This window comes from Trachurus japonicus, chromosome 7 (assembly GCF_045865225.1).
Source record: "Trachurus japonicus isolate A0001 chromosome 7, Traja_1.0".
NCBI classification, from domain to species: Eukaryota; Metazoa; Chordata; class Actinopteri; order Carangiformes; family Carangidae; genus Trachurus; species Trachurus japonicus.
Window position 1 is genome coordinate 25,351,645 of NC_140913.1, and position 19,562 is coordinate 25,371,206.

The 19,562-nt window shown below is 40.6% G+C and overlaps 2 protein-coding genes across 4 annotated transcripts in view; one reads left to right on the plus strand and one right to left on the minus strand.

The window, feature by feature from the left end:
* Positions 1-2,287, plus strand: part of LOC146984854 (prickle-like protein 2) — a 39,186-nt gene extending 36,899 nt beyond the window's left edge. For both annotated transcript variants that reach the window (XM_085782378.1, XM_085782379.1), the window contains one exon: positions 1,036-2,287. In XM_085782378.1, coding sequence (XP_085638504.1) covers positions 1,036-2,042 — 1,007 coding nt within the window. In that variant the 3' untranslated portion in view covers positions 2,043-2,287. The remainder of the gene's footprint in view (positions 1-1,035) is intronic.
* Positions 2,288-4,296: 2,009 nt separating this feature from the next.
* LOC146984855 (uncharacterized) lies at positions 4,297-17,626 on the minus strand. Of its 2 annotated transcripts, none has more exons than XM_085782382.1 (7): positions 17,306-17,626; positions 16,423-16,506; positions 16,211-16,314; positions 15,170-15,399; positions 8,216-8,274; positions 5,885-6,043; positions 4,297-5,015 (listed from the first exon to the last, which is right to left on the minus strand). In XM_085782382.1, exons 1-7 carry the CDS (start codon positions 17,345-17,347, stop codon positions 4,845-4,847), a joined length of 849 nt encoding a protein of 282 aa, XP_085638508.1. In that variant the 5' UTR covers positions 17,348-17,626; the 3' UTR covers positions 4,297-4,844. The 2 variants fall into 2 exon arrangements, with proteins under 2 accessions (XP_085638508.1, XP_085638506.1); XM_085782380.1 differs by having other exon boundaries at positions 4,315-5,015; positions 16,414-16,506; positions 17,306-17,547.
* Between the last annotated feature and the right edge of the window lie 1,936 nt (positions 17,627-19,562).

Genomic DNA, 19,562 nt, shown 5'->3' on the forward strand with positions numbered 1-19,562 from the left:
TTATACATTAATTAATCTCACAACATTATTAATGTGTAAAATCAATTATAGTCAAAATATAATTGCATTACTCATCATTTACACAAAATATTTAAAGGATCTATTAAAATATGACCAATTATTAATCCCCCAGGGGAAGTGTTTGAAATATTCAAGTCATTAATTGTCATCTATACCAAATGTTTAAGTTAATTTTAATCTTTTTTTATTATTACAAATGACACTCTAGCATTTAAATTCAAATCAAAGTTACTTTGGCGCACATCTACCGGTACGGTTCCGACATAATCTTTTTTTGAAAGTGACAGTATTTAGGAATCTTTGCGATCAATTAAAGCAGAAGTAAGCGATCCGGTCGTTTTGGCTAATGCTGCGTTCCAGGCAGGCTTTTGAAACCGTAAATTACAGCTTCAAGTCACGACTTACGACTTTGTAGTGTTCCAGGCAACCCACTCGTGTTTTTCCGACCTGTTTTACCTGTCACTATAAGTCACTATAACGGCCACTCGTAACTTCCGACCCGTGAACTCGTACCAGATCGAACTGGTATGACTTCACAGGTCGGAAAAACACGAGTTACGGGCTGCCTTGAACGCACCATAACGTCTTGTCAGCCGATGGAGTTAGCAGCCCCCGCCCTCGTCATGGATCTATTGGTCCTCGTCCCTATCTCACCACATTCAGGCGCATCCCTTGGCTGCACACACAGCCCTTCATGCCGTTCTCTCTCCTCATTGGATAAAACTTGTAGGATACGAGAAAAGTTTTCTCCTCGGCTCAGAGCAGAGCAGAGTGACTGACAGACCCGTGTTTCGGTCCAAACACTCTATGTAAGTGATTGCTGTCGGAAGATATAACTATTTAAGACTTATATTAACACAAAAATATCGCTTACTTCTGCTTTAATTGTGGCATTTAAAACCGCGATTTTTTGTGAAAACAAGTAATTGTGACATCCCTACACAACATAATACAACACGATACAATTGCAACTAATCAGAAAATGTGACATGATGCATTTCTGCGTCCTTACAGGTAACTCTCTGGACGGGGGCAGTAAGCGCCAGGAGCATTTGTCTAGGTTCTCCATGCCCGACCTCAGTAAGGACTCGGGCGTGAATGTGTCTGAAAAGAGCAACATGGGCACCCTCAGCTCCTCGGTCCAGTTCCACAGCACAGAGTCGCTGTCCTCCTCTCGTCCCTACAACAACAACAACAACATGTACACCCCGCTGCGAGTCGGCTACCCCCTGCAGTACTGGGACGTGCCGCAGCCGCTGGGTTTTGACGGCAAAGGTCGCGTCGGGGTGATGGGCAGCAGTGGAAACCTGCGCATGGCTCCGATGAGTGACAGGATGCCTCGCCGGCGCATCAACGGGCAGGAACCCGTGTCACAGCAGCAACAGCAGCAGCAACAACAACAACAACAACAACAGCAGCAGCAGCTACAACCAAGACGCCGCAAACACCATCGCGGGAACCACGGTAACGGGCAGCACCGCAGCGGCCGCCACCACAAACGCTCTCGTCGTTCCCGCTCAGACAACGCCCTGCACCTGGTGGCGGACCGGCCCAACGCTCAAATGGTGGAGCTGCCCTACCGCCGCGTTCAGGAGGATTACGATCGATTCCCCGCCGGCCACGCCGCTCGGGAGCTGTTCGGTCTGGACCCGGGCGGCGGGTGCAGACAGCCGCCCCACCGGCCCTGCCCCCGCACCACCTCCGATCTCACCCTGCAGAATGCCGGCTGGCAGCCCGTGGGGCTGGGCGGGCCGTGCTGGGGCGGCGACGGCTACATGGAGGCCGCCGACCCCTGGTGCTCCAGCTGCTCCTCGTCCTCCGAGTCGGAGGCGGACGAGGGTTATTTCCTGGGCGAACCGATCCCTCGGCCCGTGCAGCTGTGCTACATCAACAACGAGGAGCTGCGCCATCGCTACAGCCCCTCCGGGATGGGCGGCCATCACGGACCCCTGCACGGACCGATTCATGGCCAGCTGCACACTCGCCAGAGGAGGAAGAGCAAAAACTGCATCATTTCCTAGATATAAAAGCAAAAAGAGATGGTGAGGGAAGAGCAGGAGAGTGAAAGAGATGACAGAGAGAGAGGTAAGGAGACAGTTAAAGCAACAGAGAGGAGGAACAAAGGGAGTGGGAAGGTGAGAGTGAGACAGCTGACAGAGTGAGAGCGAAGAGTGTTTGTGTATGAATTTGTGTGTGTGTGTGTGTGTGTGTTGGGGTTGAGGAGAGAAAAAGGCCTATTTTTTTGTGCTTGTGAACTTACACAACTCTACACCACGTAGCGTGTGTGCACACCTACACAGGATGATCTAATCATAAGAGGAAGTACGGCTGGCTTACACAACAGAAATGTTTCTAATGATTGAGATCGACTCCGCTGACGACGGTACCCGAGGAGGCGCTGATGAATCTGACCGCTAAATATAATGTGGTCGGGGGTAAATAACATGATGTGTGTGTGTGTGCGTGTCTGTGCGTGTGTCCTTGTTTCAGAGGGATTAAACAATTCCTTTACAGTTTGAAAAGGGGAAGCAACACTGGTCAAACTGCTGTGATCTGACTGTTCATGTCGCAGCTCAGTGATCCAAGCCCTGAGCAGTAAAAACTTAATTCTATGTGGACAAAACCCAGAAATTGTGTTGGGATAGTGAAAGCTAAGTGCTAGATTCCAAGCTATGTCATTGTTTACCTCAGTGGAATCCAAATGCTGCTGGAATATAGTGTTGGCTCGCTAGCCCTGTTATCACCTTGTACAAATAGTCTGTTGAACCTTGTGCTCTACATAGCCAGCTCTCCATGCTTTACCAAGGACGGAGCGCCGGACGGCCTCTGCTCCTTGATCATTCAGGCACAGTAATGTCAGGTATGGTCCCGTTTTCTCTTCTGCAACATGCTTTGTTTTTTGAGAGTTACCTATAGATGATTAAGAATAATAACAATAATAGTAATAATAATCATAAAGCTAACAATAACAATAATAATGCAAATAATAATTATAACAATATTAAAGAATAATACCTGTTAAATGTATATATAGTAATAAACCTAATAAAGTAATGGATGTAGTAATGTAAATGTTATGTACATATGGTCTTAAATATTTATATATTTTGTAACTAAAGAATCATTATTTGTATAACATGATGTAGAGATAGGGAGACTTGCATGTTAATTGGTTGTTGTTGTCTCATACTGAAAATAAAGTGTACTTCAATGAACAACCAGGAAGTTGCATCTATAAATTGTACTGGGTTCTCTGGTCAGTCGTGATTGATCTGGACTTCCACATTAGCTGCGTGCCACATCCACACTGTGCACAACTTCAAGGCAGGTTTGGACCATGTTGCATGTTCACACTTGAAATGTGATGGGATAGAGCAGACATTTTGAGTTGTCATAGTGAGAAAAGCAGAGTGGAAACTCATTTTGTGAAGTCAATGATGGTGAGTCAGCATGTATATAAAACAAGGACTCTACTTGTTTTTAGTTTGTTCAGTTTCATTTTTTTGTTCTTCTTGCCATGATGCACAAAAACATCAACTGTGGAAAAGGTCGAGTTTTCCACAATTCAGTGAGCAGGGGGAATGGAGGAGCTGCTCACAGGTACAAACAAGTAGAAAAATGTCATTATACTAATGTCATAACTTTGGCAGGTCCTTATGATACCAGAACCAGAAAACCAGATTGACCCAGGAATAATAAAGGATTCACCCGCATCATTTGATTTAATTCTCTGGGGACAATGAATATCTATTTATATATGACATAAGTACTGTATTGTTGTTTCTGTCTTCCAATAAGCACAAATATTTAATGTCCATTTCAGTGATTCAGATGGGAAAAAAGTGAAAGCTCAAAATTGAACCAGCAGGAGCTGACACAGTCCAGCTTTTTATTTTGTAATATGAATCAAGCTTCAAAAACACAAACTCCCTTAATGCAACTGGAGAGCATCATTCACTACTCTCTATGCCTAATAAACACCTCCCTTATTCTCCATATCTCCAGTTCACAATGAATGCACTAATGCAGGCTTTCAGTTATAAATATATGATATCCAAGCCCAAGCTGAGATGACCCTGATGACATAATTATGACATCATCAGGGTTATTTTCTCACACACACATCAGTGGAGCGCCTCCTCTGAGAAGTGACATAGATCCAGAACAAGTTTGGCATCTTACTGTGGATAAATAAACTGGTTTGTTACTTAACAACAACAAAAAAACAATGATATGTTTGACATTTCTGTTTCTTGTTATTTAATCATTTATTTATCAAGGACATTAACTCTGACATCAGTATTTATATATAGATATATATGTCTGTTGTGGCAGCAAAGATGTTCATCCTACAGATTCCTAAACGCAGAACAACAATGTGAGGCTTAGTCACCTACTGACCCATTATTTGTTTCCTTTTAATTCATCCTCAAATAAATCACTGTAGATCTTTTCAGTCACACAACAGTTTAATAAGCAGTAAACAAAATTGAATTCTTGAACAGCAGTGATTTAAGTAAATTTGTCACATCAGTCAGATTTTAGACATCTTCATAAGAACACTTTAAGCAGTACAAACCACGTATTTTTTTCTTTGTCACGTTATCAAAACTGGAATCAGTGTGAAAGCTTTAAAACAACAATCAACATTTCCTTTTCATTTTTTCACCAGTGTGAGTCAAAGCATAGAGAGGGACTTTGTCCAGGCAGCAGATAACATAGTGCAAACTTATAATAAAAATACAAACGCAGAATCAAATAACCTGAAACAAAAGACGCTCAGAAGAAGGCCATCAGTGTGTGTGTCTTGAGTAGTGCAACTGCTATCTGGAGTCATAGTCCTCTATAAATTTCTGCATGGCGTCCACACAGCGCTTGCCGATGTCCCTGAGGTTCTCCTGCAGCGAGGTCTGGATGGGATGCTCCAGGGACGGGTCCTTTTCGATGAGCATCTTTGTCACGAGGCCAAACATTTCACACTCCTGATAGTACACCTGTAAGACACACACACACACACACGTCTGGTTTTAGGGCAAACGCACAAAGAGAAGGGACAAGGTGTGACGGGCAGCAGGAAAAACAGACAAACACAGGAGGGAGGAGGAGGTGGGGGTGATGGAGGGAGAGGAAGGGAGCATAACAAATGAGTTGAGAATCCTCATCAGGCGTTTTCCAATTACCAGCGAATGGATTAACAACCTGCAGAATTGCTCATGAGCAGAGTGCATGATGTCTGTGTGCAGAGTTTTTTTGTGCTGGATTTTTCCTGCATCTGCTACCTGTTGCCAGACTCACTGTCATTTCTTGCAATGCCTCTGTAATCCTGCAACCATGGAGATATTAAAAGCAAGAGGCCATCTTTTCTGTCAAGTGGGTGGTGGAAAACACGCGCGCACAGACTCTCTCGCACAAACACACAGCCGATGAGCAGAGCCTCATGTGATGTCTGTCACATTGAAGGCAGCATTAAAGCCACGTGTAGCAGCCTCTTGTCATGCAGGTGAGTCGAGATAAACAGCCTCACTTCATGTTTTTTTTTTCCTCTCAATTACATAAATAAAAGAATTAGACCATCAATCATGTCAAACAATGAATAAGACCTACATTGTCAGCCTCTGCAAAGTGAAGACTACAATGACAGCCAAGACGCCGCAGGCTCAGCGTTTCAAAATTAATGTTTAGACGACAGAAAACAAATCTTTTTTTCCCAGTCTCATGTCTCCCAGCACTTTCTAAGATCTTTCCTCTGCCACTCGTTCTCTAATCCCAACTTCTCTTATCTCCCCTATCTGTTTATAACTACTCTCTCTCCCCAGGTGTGTGTGTGTGTGTGTGTGTGTTTGTGTAATGAAACCCCCTCTACCTCATCTATCTCCCTCCTCTTCTGCTTGATGGCTCTGTCTCGTGCCGCCGTCTGGCTCGCAGTTAAAGGGAGTTCCCTGTCTCTGCTTGGTTCCTTTTCTTTGCTTTTGGTCCCTCTGTGATCTCTCTCCCTGCTTTGGTTCCTGTCGCTCTGACAAATCTGCAAAAAAAAAGGAAAAATAACAGAAAACAAGGCAGGAGTTAGACCGGAATAATCAGGCAGCAAGCCAGAAACATGGGTGCTTCTGAAGACCGAGGCCTTGGATATCACAACGGCTGCAGTGCAGACCACGTTGGTTGTCATTTGGTGGCAACACAAAGCAGACACAGAGATGACAAAAACAAAATAGGTACAACTTTTTAATTAGTTTATAAAAATGTATGGCAAGTTGGATTTATTAATGATTTATTTGCTTTAGAGCTTTGAGCTTACAAATACGCTACTAGCAGCAATAATGTCAGGGTTGCCAGGTTGGAAAGAGCGTGATCCATGGTCTGCAGATAATGGCCAAACTTAAAGCTTAACCAGCTTTATGGATGATTTGATAATATACAGGTCAACTGAGATGGACACTTGATACTGGTCAATATTGTTTTTGTCCTATATAGGCTATGCTAATGTTTTTGACAGCTAACACAAGCAGATTAGTTAGCGGGTACTGGCATCACATGTGTGTGTTTGGTATCCTTAATTTACTTATTTGTTTTCCAAGATGCTACAGTAGCAGGAGAGTTTGAGTATCACTAGTCTGTCCATCGTTGGTTATGGATCATCATCCTGCATGTTTGCTTCTATTCACAGCAACTGTAGCTAGAGACTGTAATTTGCTGTTTCATTGTTACCTTTATTGAACCATGTTATCATCTGTACAATGTTTTATAACCACGAAAACCTGAACATAAACAACCAGCTCGTTATCATTAAGAAATGTATTTGTTTGAAACCCTAATTCTAAATGCTGTGCAGGGTAGCGTTACCTTACTTGTTATAATGTTATGGTCCTAATCTGTCACTGCAGTTTTGTAAAAAGAGTCTAAACAACTCTCTAAGTTTTACACTGCTGTGTTCAAGGCACTGTGTTTGTGTGCATGTCATTTGTTGGATAGAAAGAGAAGAAATAGAAATCAAATATGCTTGACATCTAAGTCCTAAATTTGGGGGCGGAGCTTCTTAAAGGGCACAGTGTATTTTTTTTCCTGTTGAGTTCTTTCTCCATCACTGCTTGCTTTACCTTTAATTAGTGCTTGTTATTAAAGAACTAATCACAGATCTGCACCTTCAGGCAGCTCATATAATCAACAGCCACTTACACAACACTGTTTAAAGATCAGACTGAGGAGAAAACAACCGGCCGTTCTCTGATTTCTCCTCATTTTATCACTTGAACTTCATTGCGGCAGTGACCAGCAGTGATTCATCATGTGCTGCCCTGCTCCTCGCTGGGTTTAGGTCAGCCAAGGTATTGCATGCCATCATTTCATTTCAGCCTTTTCTTCCTGTTTGTATTACAGTTTAGCTTGTCTCCATGTGATAAACAATTACAAATAACATCTACATGGATTTATAAGGCTGGTCTGGAGTAATTAGAGGGTTCATCGTTTAGCTGTTCAACACAAAAATAAATCACAATTAAATTATTTAGGAAGGATTTAGCAATACGGCCATCCACATCCTGTTGTTCCAGTCTCTGCAGCTGCAAACTGAATATTTTTGGGGTTTGTTGGTGGAACAAAACAAGACATTTCAAAATGTCACATTCGCCTTTTGAAAAATTGCACGAGGCTTTTTCAGTATTTCCTGGAATTACACAAACCAAGAAAAATGATCAGCAGCTGAACTGACAAGGATAATAACTGTTAGGGTTAGTCAAAGCTCTTATTTCTGCCATGTTTAATCCGGTTTCACGAATCACATGACAGAAAATATCACTACCACTGTCAATCAATAATGTTCTCAAATATCACTTGGGGATAAAAAATAAAAAAGAGAACTGAGAAATACTTACCACAACAGCCTACAGTTTATAACTGTGTTGTTTTGTTCCACCAAACCAAAAAGATTTTTGGCTTCATTTCTTAAAAAGTGACTGAAATAATTAATTGATTTCCAAATAGCCACTGATTAATTGCCTTTTGATTAGCTGACTAATGGCTGCAGCTCTGACCCACACACAATTCCTCACAAAAAAACAGCATTTCATTTCATTGGTTTTTATGACATGTTCTCTCTTGTTTCAGAAAGTGCTGCCTCACACTGCACTGATACTTTGGACAGAATCAAATCATTTAAAATGGAAAAGCAAACCATCAAGCTTTCTGCTTGTGAACTTACAGTGAACTGGATGTCCTTGTCTCTGCTGGAAGTGGACCTGGGTAAGAAAGGTCTAGTAGCTGGAAAAGAGACAAACCACAAGGTCAACACAACAGCACCACAACACAAACTGCTTGTTTACCATCTAAAACTAAATGATTCACACGTGTTACATTGGTTCTTTTTTTCTATCTGAAGCATCTAAAGAGGTATTTTAAGGTCACCATTCCTGTTAAAAGCCTCCTAAACGCTCTCTCTGAAGCACCAGGATGTGAAACCAACATAACTTTCAGCACAATCTGCTGATATTTGGGAAATTTCCCCATTCAGTGTTAGACTGCAGTATTTCTATGTGAAGCAAAATCTTTGTTATAGCTCATTATATATACTGCTGGCTGGTCTCTCTCTCTCTCTCTCTCTCTCTCTCTCTCTTTCTCTATTTCTCTTGCTCACACTCTCATATACACACAAATCAGCGATGAGTCACCATCATCGCACCATCACTCAGGCACACACACAAAAAAAACCTGTTCCACACTCACACATACACAAACACACACCTCCACAGTGCTGCAGTGTGCGCACGGATACAGTGCCTGAGTGCAAGGGAAGATAAAAACATACAGTACCAACGGCTCAGCTGTCAAAAACAACATGCAGCACACACACCAGTGAGAACAACACCACAAGTCTGAGACACTGATTTCAGGATTAAACCCATAGAAACACCATGACATCTGAGACCCCTCCTGTTTATTCCCACACTCCTCTATCTCTCTCTCTATCTCTCTCTCTGGCACCTGATGAGGTCGTTCTCAAGTGTGTGATCAATCTACCTTTGACTGACTCAATCATACAGTTCACATGAGACACACTGAGACGCACACTGTACAACAGCCCCTCTACTATCAGCTCACTGGTGACATAATCCACGTACTGAGTCCAGGAAAAGCTTCTTAGTGATCAGCGTTATGTAACATTGGTTTGTTGCTACCAGAGTGTGAATACCTACCAACCAACAGATAACATGATGAGCAAATGCCCACCAAATATGTGTAATGCAAAGTGCTCGTGCAAAAACGTGTGCAAGTAACTCTGCTTGTGTTTACTGCCACCTGGTGGTTTTTTACTAAAGTGCAAGATATTGTGAAGCATATGGCTGGTTACTGTAACTATATTGTTCAGACATTATCCCTGAGCTACTCTAATGAATGTGTGTACACTTGACACAACCCAACACCATATGTTTTATTCTAGGCAAGGCAAGGCCAGGCAAGGCAATTTTATTTGTATAGCCCATTTTTACAAACAGTTTGTCTCAAAGGGCTTTACATGGCATCGTAACAACATCCTCTGTCCTTAGACCCTCACATCCACTGAGGAAAAACTCCATGGAAAACCCTTTTAACAGGGAAAAATCGGAGAAACCTCAGGGTGAGCAACAGAGGAGGGATCCCTCACCCAGGACGGACAGACGTGCAATAGATGTTGTTACAGACAAGAAAACAGTTTACAGTTTAGAAAACAGTTTACAGTTATTCTAGCAACCTAACTAATAAAGACCATAAAAAGGCCTTTACTTTGCAAAACACAAGTTACAATATAAGTCTTTTTTTTTTTAAGTGTATTTATTTCACACCAGTACACAGTAACCAGACAGAACAAACTCACACATCAACATACCAAGACAGCAACAACACAAAAACCAACTGGCCTGAAAGGGGGATTCAACCAGCATTTAACCGGCAGACATGACACATAGTAGCCTATAACGCTGACATCCCAGTACTTACATCACAGCATGTTGTGGCAAACAACAGACGAGTGAAGAGGAAGTTCAAGATGAGCTGATTTGATGTCACACACATAAGATTTTGATGGTGGTAACACATACACTGATATGCTACTTCAGTGGTTTTTTGCTGCTTCATGCATTACATCCTCTAAATTAACATTTGTCAACTTCAACAGCAGCTTTTTTGAATAAATCACCATTATAGACAGATTTTGAAATAATGGAAAAACAAACGACTTACAATAGGACTTCTGTGGCTTTTACAGTACATTATGTAAATATATGCATGAATAAATATGTTAATATATGCAGGAGGTGACAATATTATAGGAGACAATATTCACAGTTTTGTAATGTTTAAAATAAGTGATTGTCATGCAGACTAGTCAGTGTTGTGTTTCAGCCTGTGGTTTGTCGTGCTGCTGCATTTAACTGTATTATAGTGTACATCCATCTCCGTTATTGGCTCTAATCACTGTTCATGTATGCGAGTGCGTTCTCGTGATTCACACATTCAGGATGTATGCAGTATGCTGCATATTGAAATGCTGAAAATAAACTCCCTGCAACTCACAGACTTTATGGCCAAAAAAGTGTGTTGACACCCAAACATTACACCCATGTCTGATAACCGAACATCTCATTCCAAAAACCCACTCACCCACAGTCTGCAGGGTAACGCTCCCACTCAGCCACACATATTGTTGCTAAACCATAGTGATTATTTTTATGCTATATTTCCAATCTGTATGCAGATAGGACTGTTGTGAGGTTTCTCTTTGATGTGTGTGTGACTCAAGTCCCTCTCAGAGCTTCTACCAAGGTCATTCAAATTTTAATAACACAAAATAGTGTAGTATTTTCAGTCCTGGAGAAATTGTAATTACTTCAACATTGTTGTCTGTGCCGCCACATTCAGGAGGGAAGAATACAGAGGAGAATGCAATTACAGCAAATTTCTCTGACAAGTATTTTGCTCAGGCCTTCTCTAAAATGGTTTGATACGGAGTCGGCAGACGGCAGCACCACGTCTAGACTTGGACAAACTAACAACAGTACCACAGAAACACCTCTACAGATATTCTGTTCTCTAGTCTTTCAAAACAATTATAACTGTTTGGTACGTGAACTCACCGATACTCCAAAGAAAAATGACCTTCTTATTGGTCTCTTTACTGTCTCAAATAATACTCTGAGTCTGATCACCAGGACCCTCTTCATGCGGCGTACACGGCGTTCCCTAGAATAATCCATCGTCTCTTCATCCCTTAATGTGCAAATTTAGTCTGCAGTCTCTATAAATATTATAAGACAAAGCTGTAAGTTATGTCGCTATTAAAAGATTATAATTTTTATAACAGGCGGGGAGTGTGGAATAATTTGGCCGTGGCGTCCTGCAATTATGGTAATCAATTCCTGCACTATAAGTTGATTAGAGAATATAAATAACACCGAGAGAAGAAAAGCAAGCCCCCCATTTCTGAAAATCCCTCCTGCATTTTTTCCACTCTGCCTTATGGTGGAGCTGTTTGTATTTTTGACTCGGTCGGACAACAGACTATACAAAGCAGCTGTGACAGGTTGTGTGGATAAAGAATCACATCCAAAGGTTGTTGCCTGAGGTTGAAATCAAGATTCAGGTGGCAGGTTAATTAAAATTCTTCTGCACCAAATTCTAAACACCAAAATAGGGATTGTCACGATTACTTGTTTTCACAATTAATCACGGTATTAAACGGCACAATTATTTAATCGTAAAGGTTTCTAAATACCGTCACTTTCCAAAAAAGATTATGTCAGAACCATGTTGGCAGATTAGCGCAACACGTACAGAATGAAAACAAAGTTATACACAGTTACTGGGTTAAATTACGTTAATGTCAATTTACCGAACTGGTAGGAATTTAAATGTTAGCGTCTCATTTGTAAGAAAAAAAAAAGATAAAATAAATCAAACATTTCCTCTGAAGGATTAATAATTGGTCCTATATTTATAGATACTTTAAATAATTTGTTTATATAATTAGTAATGCAATTGACTACCGGTATATTTGATGCTACACATTCATAGTGTTGTAAAATTATTGAATATAATAATCGTGATAATCGTGATTATTTTTCTGACAATAATCGTACCAAGAAAATCTATAATCGTGACATCCCTACACCAAAAATAAAGAAGTAAAAAGAAAAGCTTCACACGTCGGCCGTCTTTCTGGAGTTTTAATAAACATTCATGAATGGAGTCACACACGTACAACTGAACAGCACACAGCCAGTGGGTGAGTGAACTGAAGATGTTCTCAGGCTCACTATCTTTATAGTTCCCAAACACATACCAGTAGACAAAATATGGCCCTTCTGGTGGTTCTGCCTGGCTTCACCACCAGGACACAACAATCCCTTGTGAATTTCCACAGGACACTCTGTGGTGGGAGCCTCTCTGGCTCCTGACCTTTGACCTGTCCTGAGTAGGGATGTCACGATTACAAATTTTCTTGGTACGATTATTGTCAGAGAAATAATCACGGTGTTACGATTATCACGATTATTCTGCATTAATTAATTTCACAACACTATGAATGTGTAAAATCAAATATAGTCAAAAGATAATTACATTACTCATTGTTTACACAAAAGTATCTATTAATATGACCAATTAGTGTTTCAAAAGTGTTTGAAATATTCAGGTCATAAATTGTCATCTATACTAAATGTTAGTGTTTATTTTAATAGTTTTTTGTTTTGTTTTGCTTTTTTTTTAAATTTAAAATGACACGCTAACATCTAAATTCCCACCAATTCAATGTTACCTTAGTTAAATGGACCGGTATCTGAGCATTTACCTTTATTTTGGCGCCACATCTGCCGATACGGTTCCTACATTATCTTTTTTGGGAAAGTAACGGTATTTAGGAATCTTTACGATTAATTAATTGTGGCGTTTAATACCACGATTAATAGTGAAAACAAGTAATCGTGACATCCCTAGTCCTGAGTGGACTCTCTGCTGTCTGTCTTCAAAGGGATTAACTAAGTACCACATATCACAAGCTGACAAGAAGTATAATCACAAACATGATTATCCAACACTTGTAAAGCATAATATGGGTTAACATTAAAAATTTTCCATAACACACCAAATATGGAAAACCTTTTTCTTAATTTGGCCCGGAGGGATGAGATTAAACAGGAGCGGGTCCTCCCTAAAATGTTGGCCCAGAGTTGGAAACACACTCTGGACTAAAATGTCACTGTGGCTCTAAGACTTCCCTCAGCTGAAGCAGCAGCAGAGCATCATCCAACGATGTGACACAGAGCACCAACTCTTCTCTGTTCTCTGCAGCTTGGTACTAACTCCTCACCTCTTCTTGACTCTACACGCTTTTGGGGACAGGTGCTTCTTTTTTCCTCTGCAGACAGTACCCCCATCAATGCTGCAGTGTTGCTATAGCAACTGCACACGATGCTATTGTGCCATCATCTTCAACGCTACACACACACACACAACGGAGGATATGGAACGACTGCGCCTCCACGATTCACAACACAGCGGTTTTGTGTGTAATAGAGACGTGTAATAGGCTTCAGTGAACACGAGAGTGAACTGACACTTGGCTGTTTAAACATGGCAGCCGGTTCATCCAGACTGATACAACTTGCACAAGGACGACGTAGCAGTGACGATTTTCTCTGACTACGATTTTCTATTTTCTATGACCAATTAGCATCTGCACCATATTATTTGTTGTTGGTTTTTCTTAGAAATATAATAACAACTAAAATGCCATACATTTTGTATAGAAAATTATCTTTTAGTTCAAACATACATAATTATTCAACTCGACATGCTGCTGGAGGTTATTTTATTTTACCCAGGGCACTCTCTCAAGGTACAGTATTATGTAGAGCTATGAAGGAGTGGAATGCCCTTCCGAATTATGTTATACAACAAAGAAACATGGTTAGTTTTAAAATGAAACTAAGAGATTATTATTTTGATCGCAATTTTGACCATTAGTAGCCTATATTTGTAAATTGGGTCCTGGTATCCTTGTTGTGTAGTGATTCAATGTAGGAGCGGGTAACATATGTTAAAGGTTTGTCTTGGATGTTTTGTTTTGTATGTGTATGTGTATGTATTGAGTATGTGTTTTCGGTATGTATTTTTGTTTTATGTATTAATGTGTTGTGTGTTAATGGTTTGTATTTGTCATTTATTATGATGAAAAGACCCCAGGAAGAATAGCTGCTGCGTGGCAAAAGCTACTGGGGATCTAAATAAACTAAACTAAACTAAAACCGTTTTGTGACACCAAAAAAAAAAACAAAAAAAAAACACCAAGTACTGTTCACAGCTTGTGACTGACATCTAGTTCTCTCTGGGACTCCTTTATGTTTCTACAACTAAAACTAATTACTAGCCTACTAATAATGTTGATCATTGTGTCTAGTTAAAGGTGTACAGAAATGGCCGTTTGTCCCGTTTGTCGCGCCGAGTTGTCACGAGCTGCAACACGAGTTTACCCGAGTAAGGAAAATGAATTTGATTGGTCGTTATCGAGCGGGCGGGATATTCAAAGTTTGGGGCGAGCCCGAGCTCCGTGTGTGTGTGCGTGTCTCAGACGTTTGAATGACGGATTACGGATCCAATATCAGTGGCTAGTGAATCGTGTACAGGCTGACGTATAATCTGTGCGCCTGCATTATCCAATACGAAAAAAAAAACTACACTAAAATACACACTTTCATCACGGATTTACTCAAAAATAGAATTTTGCACAAAGTTTGGCCTACATCGTCTGATAGATGAGTTATTACACTAATTTTATGACCCAGAGTGGGCTCAAATTCAATTTTCTTTTCTGTACACCTTTAATATAATTTCTTAATTTTCAGTTCATATATTTTATCTGTGGTTCAATCAACACAACAAGCTTTTGGCTGTGAAACTGCCTCATAAAAAAATGTGTTCACACAGAAACATTTTTGATAATGAACCTGATAACAAACCAAACATGTCGGGACTAGCTGAGTCAGCCAGTACTAAACAGGAAGTATAGTGCACATCACATCAAGGTCTTAAATCACTTGATTTCTATGTAAATGCTCAATTGAGATGAAAAGTGTGTGTTTGTCTGCAGTAAAGGTCTATGATAACAATGATACAATGAACTCACCATCGTTTGGTTTTGGGGGTGAACTTCCCTCAGCGCCCTCTCTCCACTCTCCTCTCTCGTAGCGCTCTTTCTCCTTCTCCTTCTCTCGTTCTCTCTCCTTCAGTGCGACGTGGTGAAGTTTTGGGTGGAAATGTTCCCTCCGCTCTAAATAAGACCGAGGGGGGAAGTGGTTGTATCTCTGTTTGCTGTAGCCAGGTTTGTAGAAACCATCCCGGTCATCCCTCGGAAAACTGGATAATCAACAGAGGGGGGAAAAAATATCAGAGCAGCCACTGACAACTTCAGAGTTATAAATATAAGCAGGTTAGTGGGTAAAAAGAGTAGACTGTTACCAGGGCCGGCCCTAGGATTTTGGTGGCCCTAAACAAGATTTTTGTTTGTGGCCCTGCACTCTAAGCGCAAACACCAAATCACTGGTTAAAACTGAATACAGACATGTTTATGCCTTCTGGGGTTTGAGGCCATTTTCTCGACTTTTACATATTTTCTTAAATTTATCTTTTTAAGATAAATAGAAGTGTTTTATGTCTAAATATTAGAACCTCCGCTGTAAGCACACTGAGGCCAATTTGTCCTAGAACACTGTATAAAGAAATAATTTAGGCCAAATGCTGGAAATTTGAGGTCTGCTTTTTGAAAAATTTCAAATCCCTTGTGAAAACAAACCTTCAGTCATGAGAATGAACTGTTTTGGTGCTTGAAATAGGATATGAATACAGTAATAAAAATAAAAAGTGTAGAAAACAAGTCTAAAATGAAATTTTGTAAGATTGCTTTTTGAGCATAAATGTTGTCATTCTGCCATTCTGTTTTCACCAAATGTCTCAAACGTGAGATAAAAGAAGCTGAATATTGACTTCACATTACATATAAAGCTCATAGCTGCACGTGCAGACCTCAGGATGTTTAAATGACTTGATGAACCCCGGTACCTTTCTGATCATGTGGCCCCCCACCTAACGGCTGTGGCCCTAAACAACCACATAGAGGGTTTATGCCAGGGGCCGGGCCTGACTGTTACTGTAAAAAAAAAAGTCTCACCGTGGTTTGTAGAACCGGCCTCCAAACTTTGGTTTGTAAGAGCCTGACAACCAGGCCCTCGGTCTGGAGGGACTTCTCACTCTTCTGATCGGCCTCTTCTCGTCCTGAAGGAGGAACATGGGTTAAAACAACTACAGTGACACGCCGGCACTTTACAAAGATACCAGAACGAAAGGTCATTTTGAACTGTGACATTTGAGAACCTGATGTACGTCAGTGGGAGCTGTGGAGCCGTCGGATGTGGACCTCTTGTCAACAGACTCATCACTGCACTCCCTGTGTCGCAGCGTGGAGCCCTGGAGAGAGAAAGCAGAGCAGATGGCATATGATGTGATTAGAATTGATTGAACTAAAAAAAAAATAAAAAAAAGTCTCATAAGGCAAAAGTTTTAGCTTTTCAGAGGTGTGGATGTGCTGCTTTGTCTTGTTAAATAATGTCTAATAATTATCTTTTAGTTTTCATGTTAGTTTATAAGACGTTATGATGGGAGTTTTCACAATATTCTGGCAATGGGCCAAAGAATAATTCAACATTACATATGATAATAGTAATAATTCAAACTGAAAAAGTGTAAAAACATACAAATAGCCTACAGAAATTTTGATGATGCAGATTATTTGTGTTTTTAGATCAGTCCAACTGGAAACCCTGTGTGTCGAATTTACATCTATTTTCATATCGGCAGATTTTCCTACACAGCACAGATCATAGATAATAACAACAGCAGAGAGAAACATATTAATGAACAGCCAAACACGTGTTTTATTATTCAGTCTCATGAGGCTAGTTCAATAAAAATCAGTTATTACAACAAACTGACCAGGTTTTTTTGTGTGTGTGATACTCAACAGTGCCCTCGTGTGTTTACAACGGCACTTTTTTTAAATTTCTTTTTTATAATAACCTATAATGTGGATTTTTCATTTGGATCTTTTCAGACAGATCAGTAGCTACAGCTGTAGTCGGTGTCCTGGTCTGCTTCTTTAGACTCTGTTCATTAATAGTTGATTAAATCACAGGTGTGTTGTCGGTGGAGGAGTGGGCAGGTTCACGTGAAGTTGCGGTCACGACCCTGCTCGTGCTCGTGACTTTACCTTGATCTGCTGTGCGTCCTGTGGTCGTAGTACATGGTCCATGTTTTTACCCCTGCGCTGTTTCCTTTCCACCGTTTGAGAAACACTCCGTCTTCTATTTCTGTCGACTCCACCAGACCAGGAAGTGCGACTCCCAGCTCAAACTAAAGTCGTCCGTTCATATGGAAAGTGAAACTTTGAAGCATTTCTGTCCTCGTGAGCGTGTCTCCTCGGAGTCTGCGCTGTGTGTGTCCAACACCTTAAAAACTGTCGACAACTTTGTCGTTTTAACTGTGTCGCGCTGAGGACGACTAAACCGTTTTCTCAGGGCTGATGCAGAGGGAAATAACGCAACATGTTTTGACTTCCTTTCTCTGCAAGCCGCCCAATCAGCGTTGGACCAGGGCCGTAAACTCTTATCAAGAAGTCAAAAGGCGAAGGGAATAAAAGACGCAGGCGCAGTGCGTCCAGTCTGTTGTCACACCTGTTGACACCTTTGTTGCTTCATCTGCAGGTTTTGGTGACCCTGCAGTCAATCACTGCAACGTCACCAAACGATGGCGTACTTTAACTACTGTTGGCAGAATCATGCGTTTTTTTCTAGGCAGGAACATTGTTTGATCAATAAAGATTTAAACTTTGGTTATAATAACTGAGTGATGTAATCCACTCCTATCTTACACACACTAACAACATAAGAGCAGATAATCTACTTCACACAGTGTGTGGTCATAATAAAATGTTATCACATTGTTTCACATTTGGTGTTTGGTAACACTTTACAATAAGGGTCCCTTAATTAATGTTATTTAGTACATTATTAAGCATTAATTAACTGTTTACAGATATATTAACAATCATTGTTATGTATTACCCAGGATTAGGAAACACATTTACAACACGTTTACTACTCAAAGTTAGATAATAAATTAAAAGTTGAATAATGTCATTAGTTATCATTATGTATGCATTACTCAGCATTAATTGACACATTAGTTTATATATTAATGCTTAATAATGTACTAACTAACGTTAATTAAGGGACCCTTATTGTAAAGTGTTACCTGGTGTTTTTTGTTTTTTTTACTCTTTATGTACAAATGTGAGTCGAATCTGAATTGTTTGGACTTTCACAAGTAAATCCTAAAAGTTGCTATCCACACAGTCCAGGACCCAGCCCTCATTCACCTACATCAGACAATTTGTGGAACATTAGTGAAAAATTTAACTAACATTGCAGTGCAAACACAGCACAACTTTGTCCCTTTCCCCAAACTCAGCTAATAAAGGCTGAGTTCCTTTCATAAACCACAACTCAGGTTATTTATCTATAAGAACTCATCAGAAATAAACTAAAACCTTCATAAAAACCCATCCCTAAACAGAGGAGGAGGTCTGAGGCACCACCGGTCTCCCATTTACAATGCTGCGCCCTTTCATCTGTACCCAGGAGAATAAACAACTCAACCTCTAACAACTCTCAATCGTCGTTCACCAGGGTTCCACCTGACTGTCGTTCCCAAAGTGTTAGAGGACTCTAACGACTGTCACATGGGACCCCAACAATGGTCAAGTGAAACCAGTACCTTTGTAAACACACCCACATGTACTCTGGTGACCACTCCCACAGAGGTTAAATACCTGGCTCTTACTTACTCCTCTTTGTCCAACTAGTGCGGACTAGTGAGACTTGTTGCATATGAACTGATGAAGCCCCTTGGATAAGAGGCGAAACGTCTTCCCAGACAAATACAAGTCCAGTTGCCTACGGTTCAATTTGCCCAGAAAAAACAACAACCTTAAAGAACAGTAAATTGACTATGTTTTTTTTTATTCTTCAGGGACAAATAAAAGTGAGTGAACGTGGTCTCAGTCTTTTGTGTGTGTTTATGTGAGTCACTGTCCTGTATCACCACTGACCTACACAACCAAAAACTGACCACAGTGATGCTCTGACACTTTTTTCACACATTATATTCACTGTGCAGTTTATTCTGTTTACAGCTTTTAGAAACATCTGCACCATTGTGTATGATATACCACACTAGACTATAGTACAGACAGTATTCAGTGCACATTTAGGATTTTTACAGTTTAATTTATGATCCTTCTTCATTCATAAATTTGTATTAAATGACACTACACTACACAGCTTTGTGAATGACGGTAGACTAACCCAAAACTTAGTGCAAGGACCGACATGTGAACACCATCATCTACTGACATCCTCACCTGGAGTTTAGTGTTTCTATCTCCACCCACTGTCTCCACCCCTCGC

Coding starts and splice junctions, on each gene's coding strand:
- LOC146984855 (XM_085782380.1), bottom strand. CDS start 17,347: ATGGACCATGTACTACGACCACAGGACGCACAGCAGATCAAG. Junction 15,400..16,210: donor GGCCGGTTCTACAAACCACG/GTGAGACTTTTT, acceptor TTGATTATCCAG/TTTTCCGAGGGATGACCGGG. Junction 8,275..15,169: donor ACCCCCAAAACCAAACGATG/GTGAGTTCATTG, acceptor TCTCTTTTCCAG/CTACTAGACCTTTCTTACCC.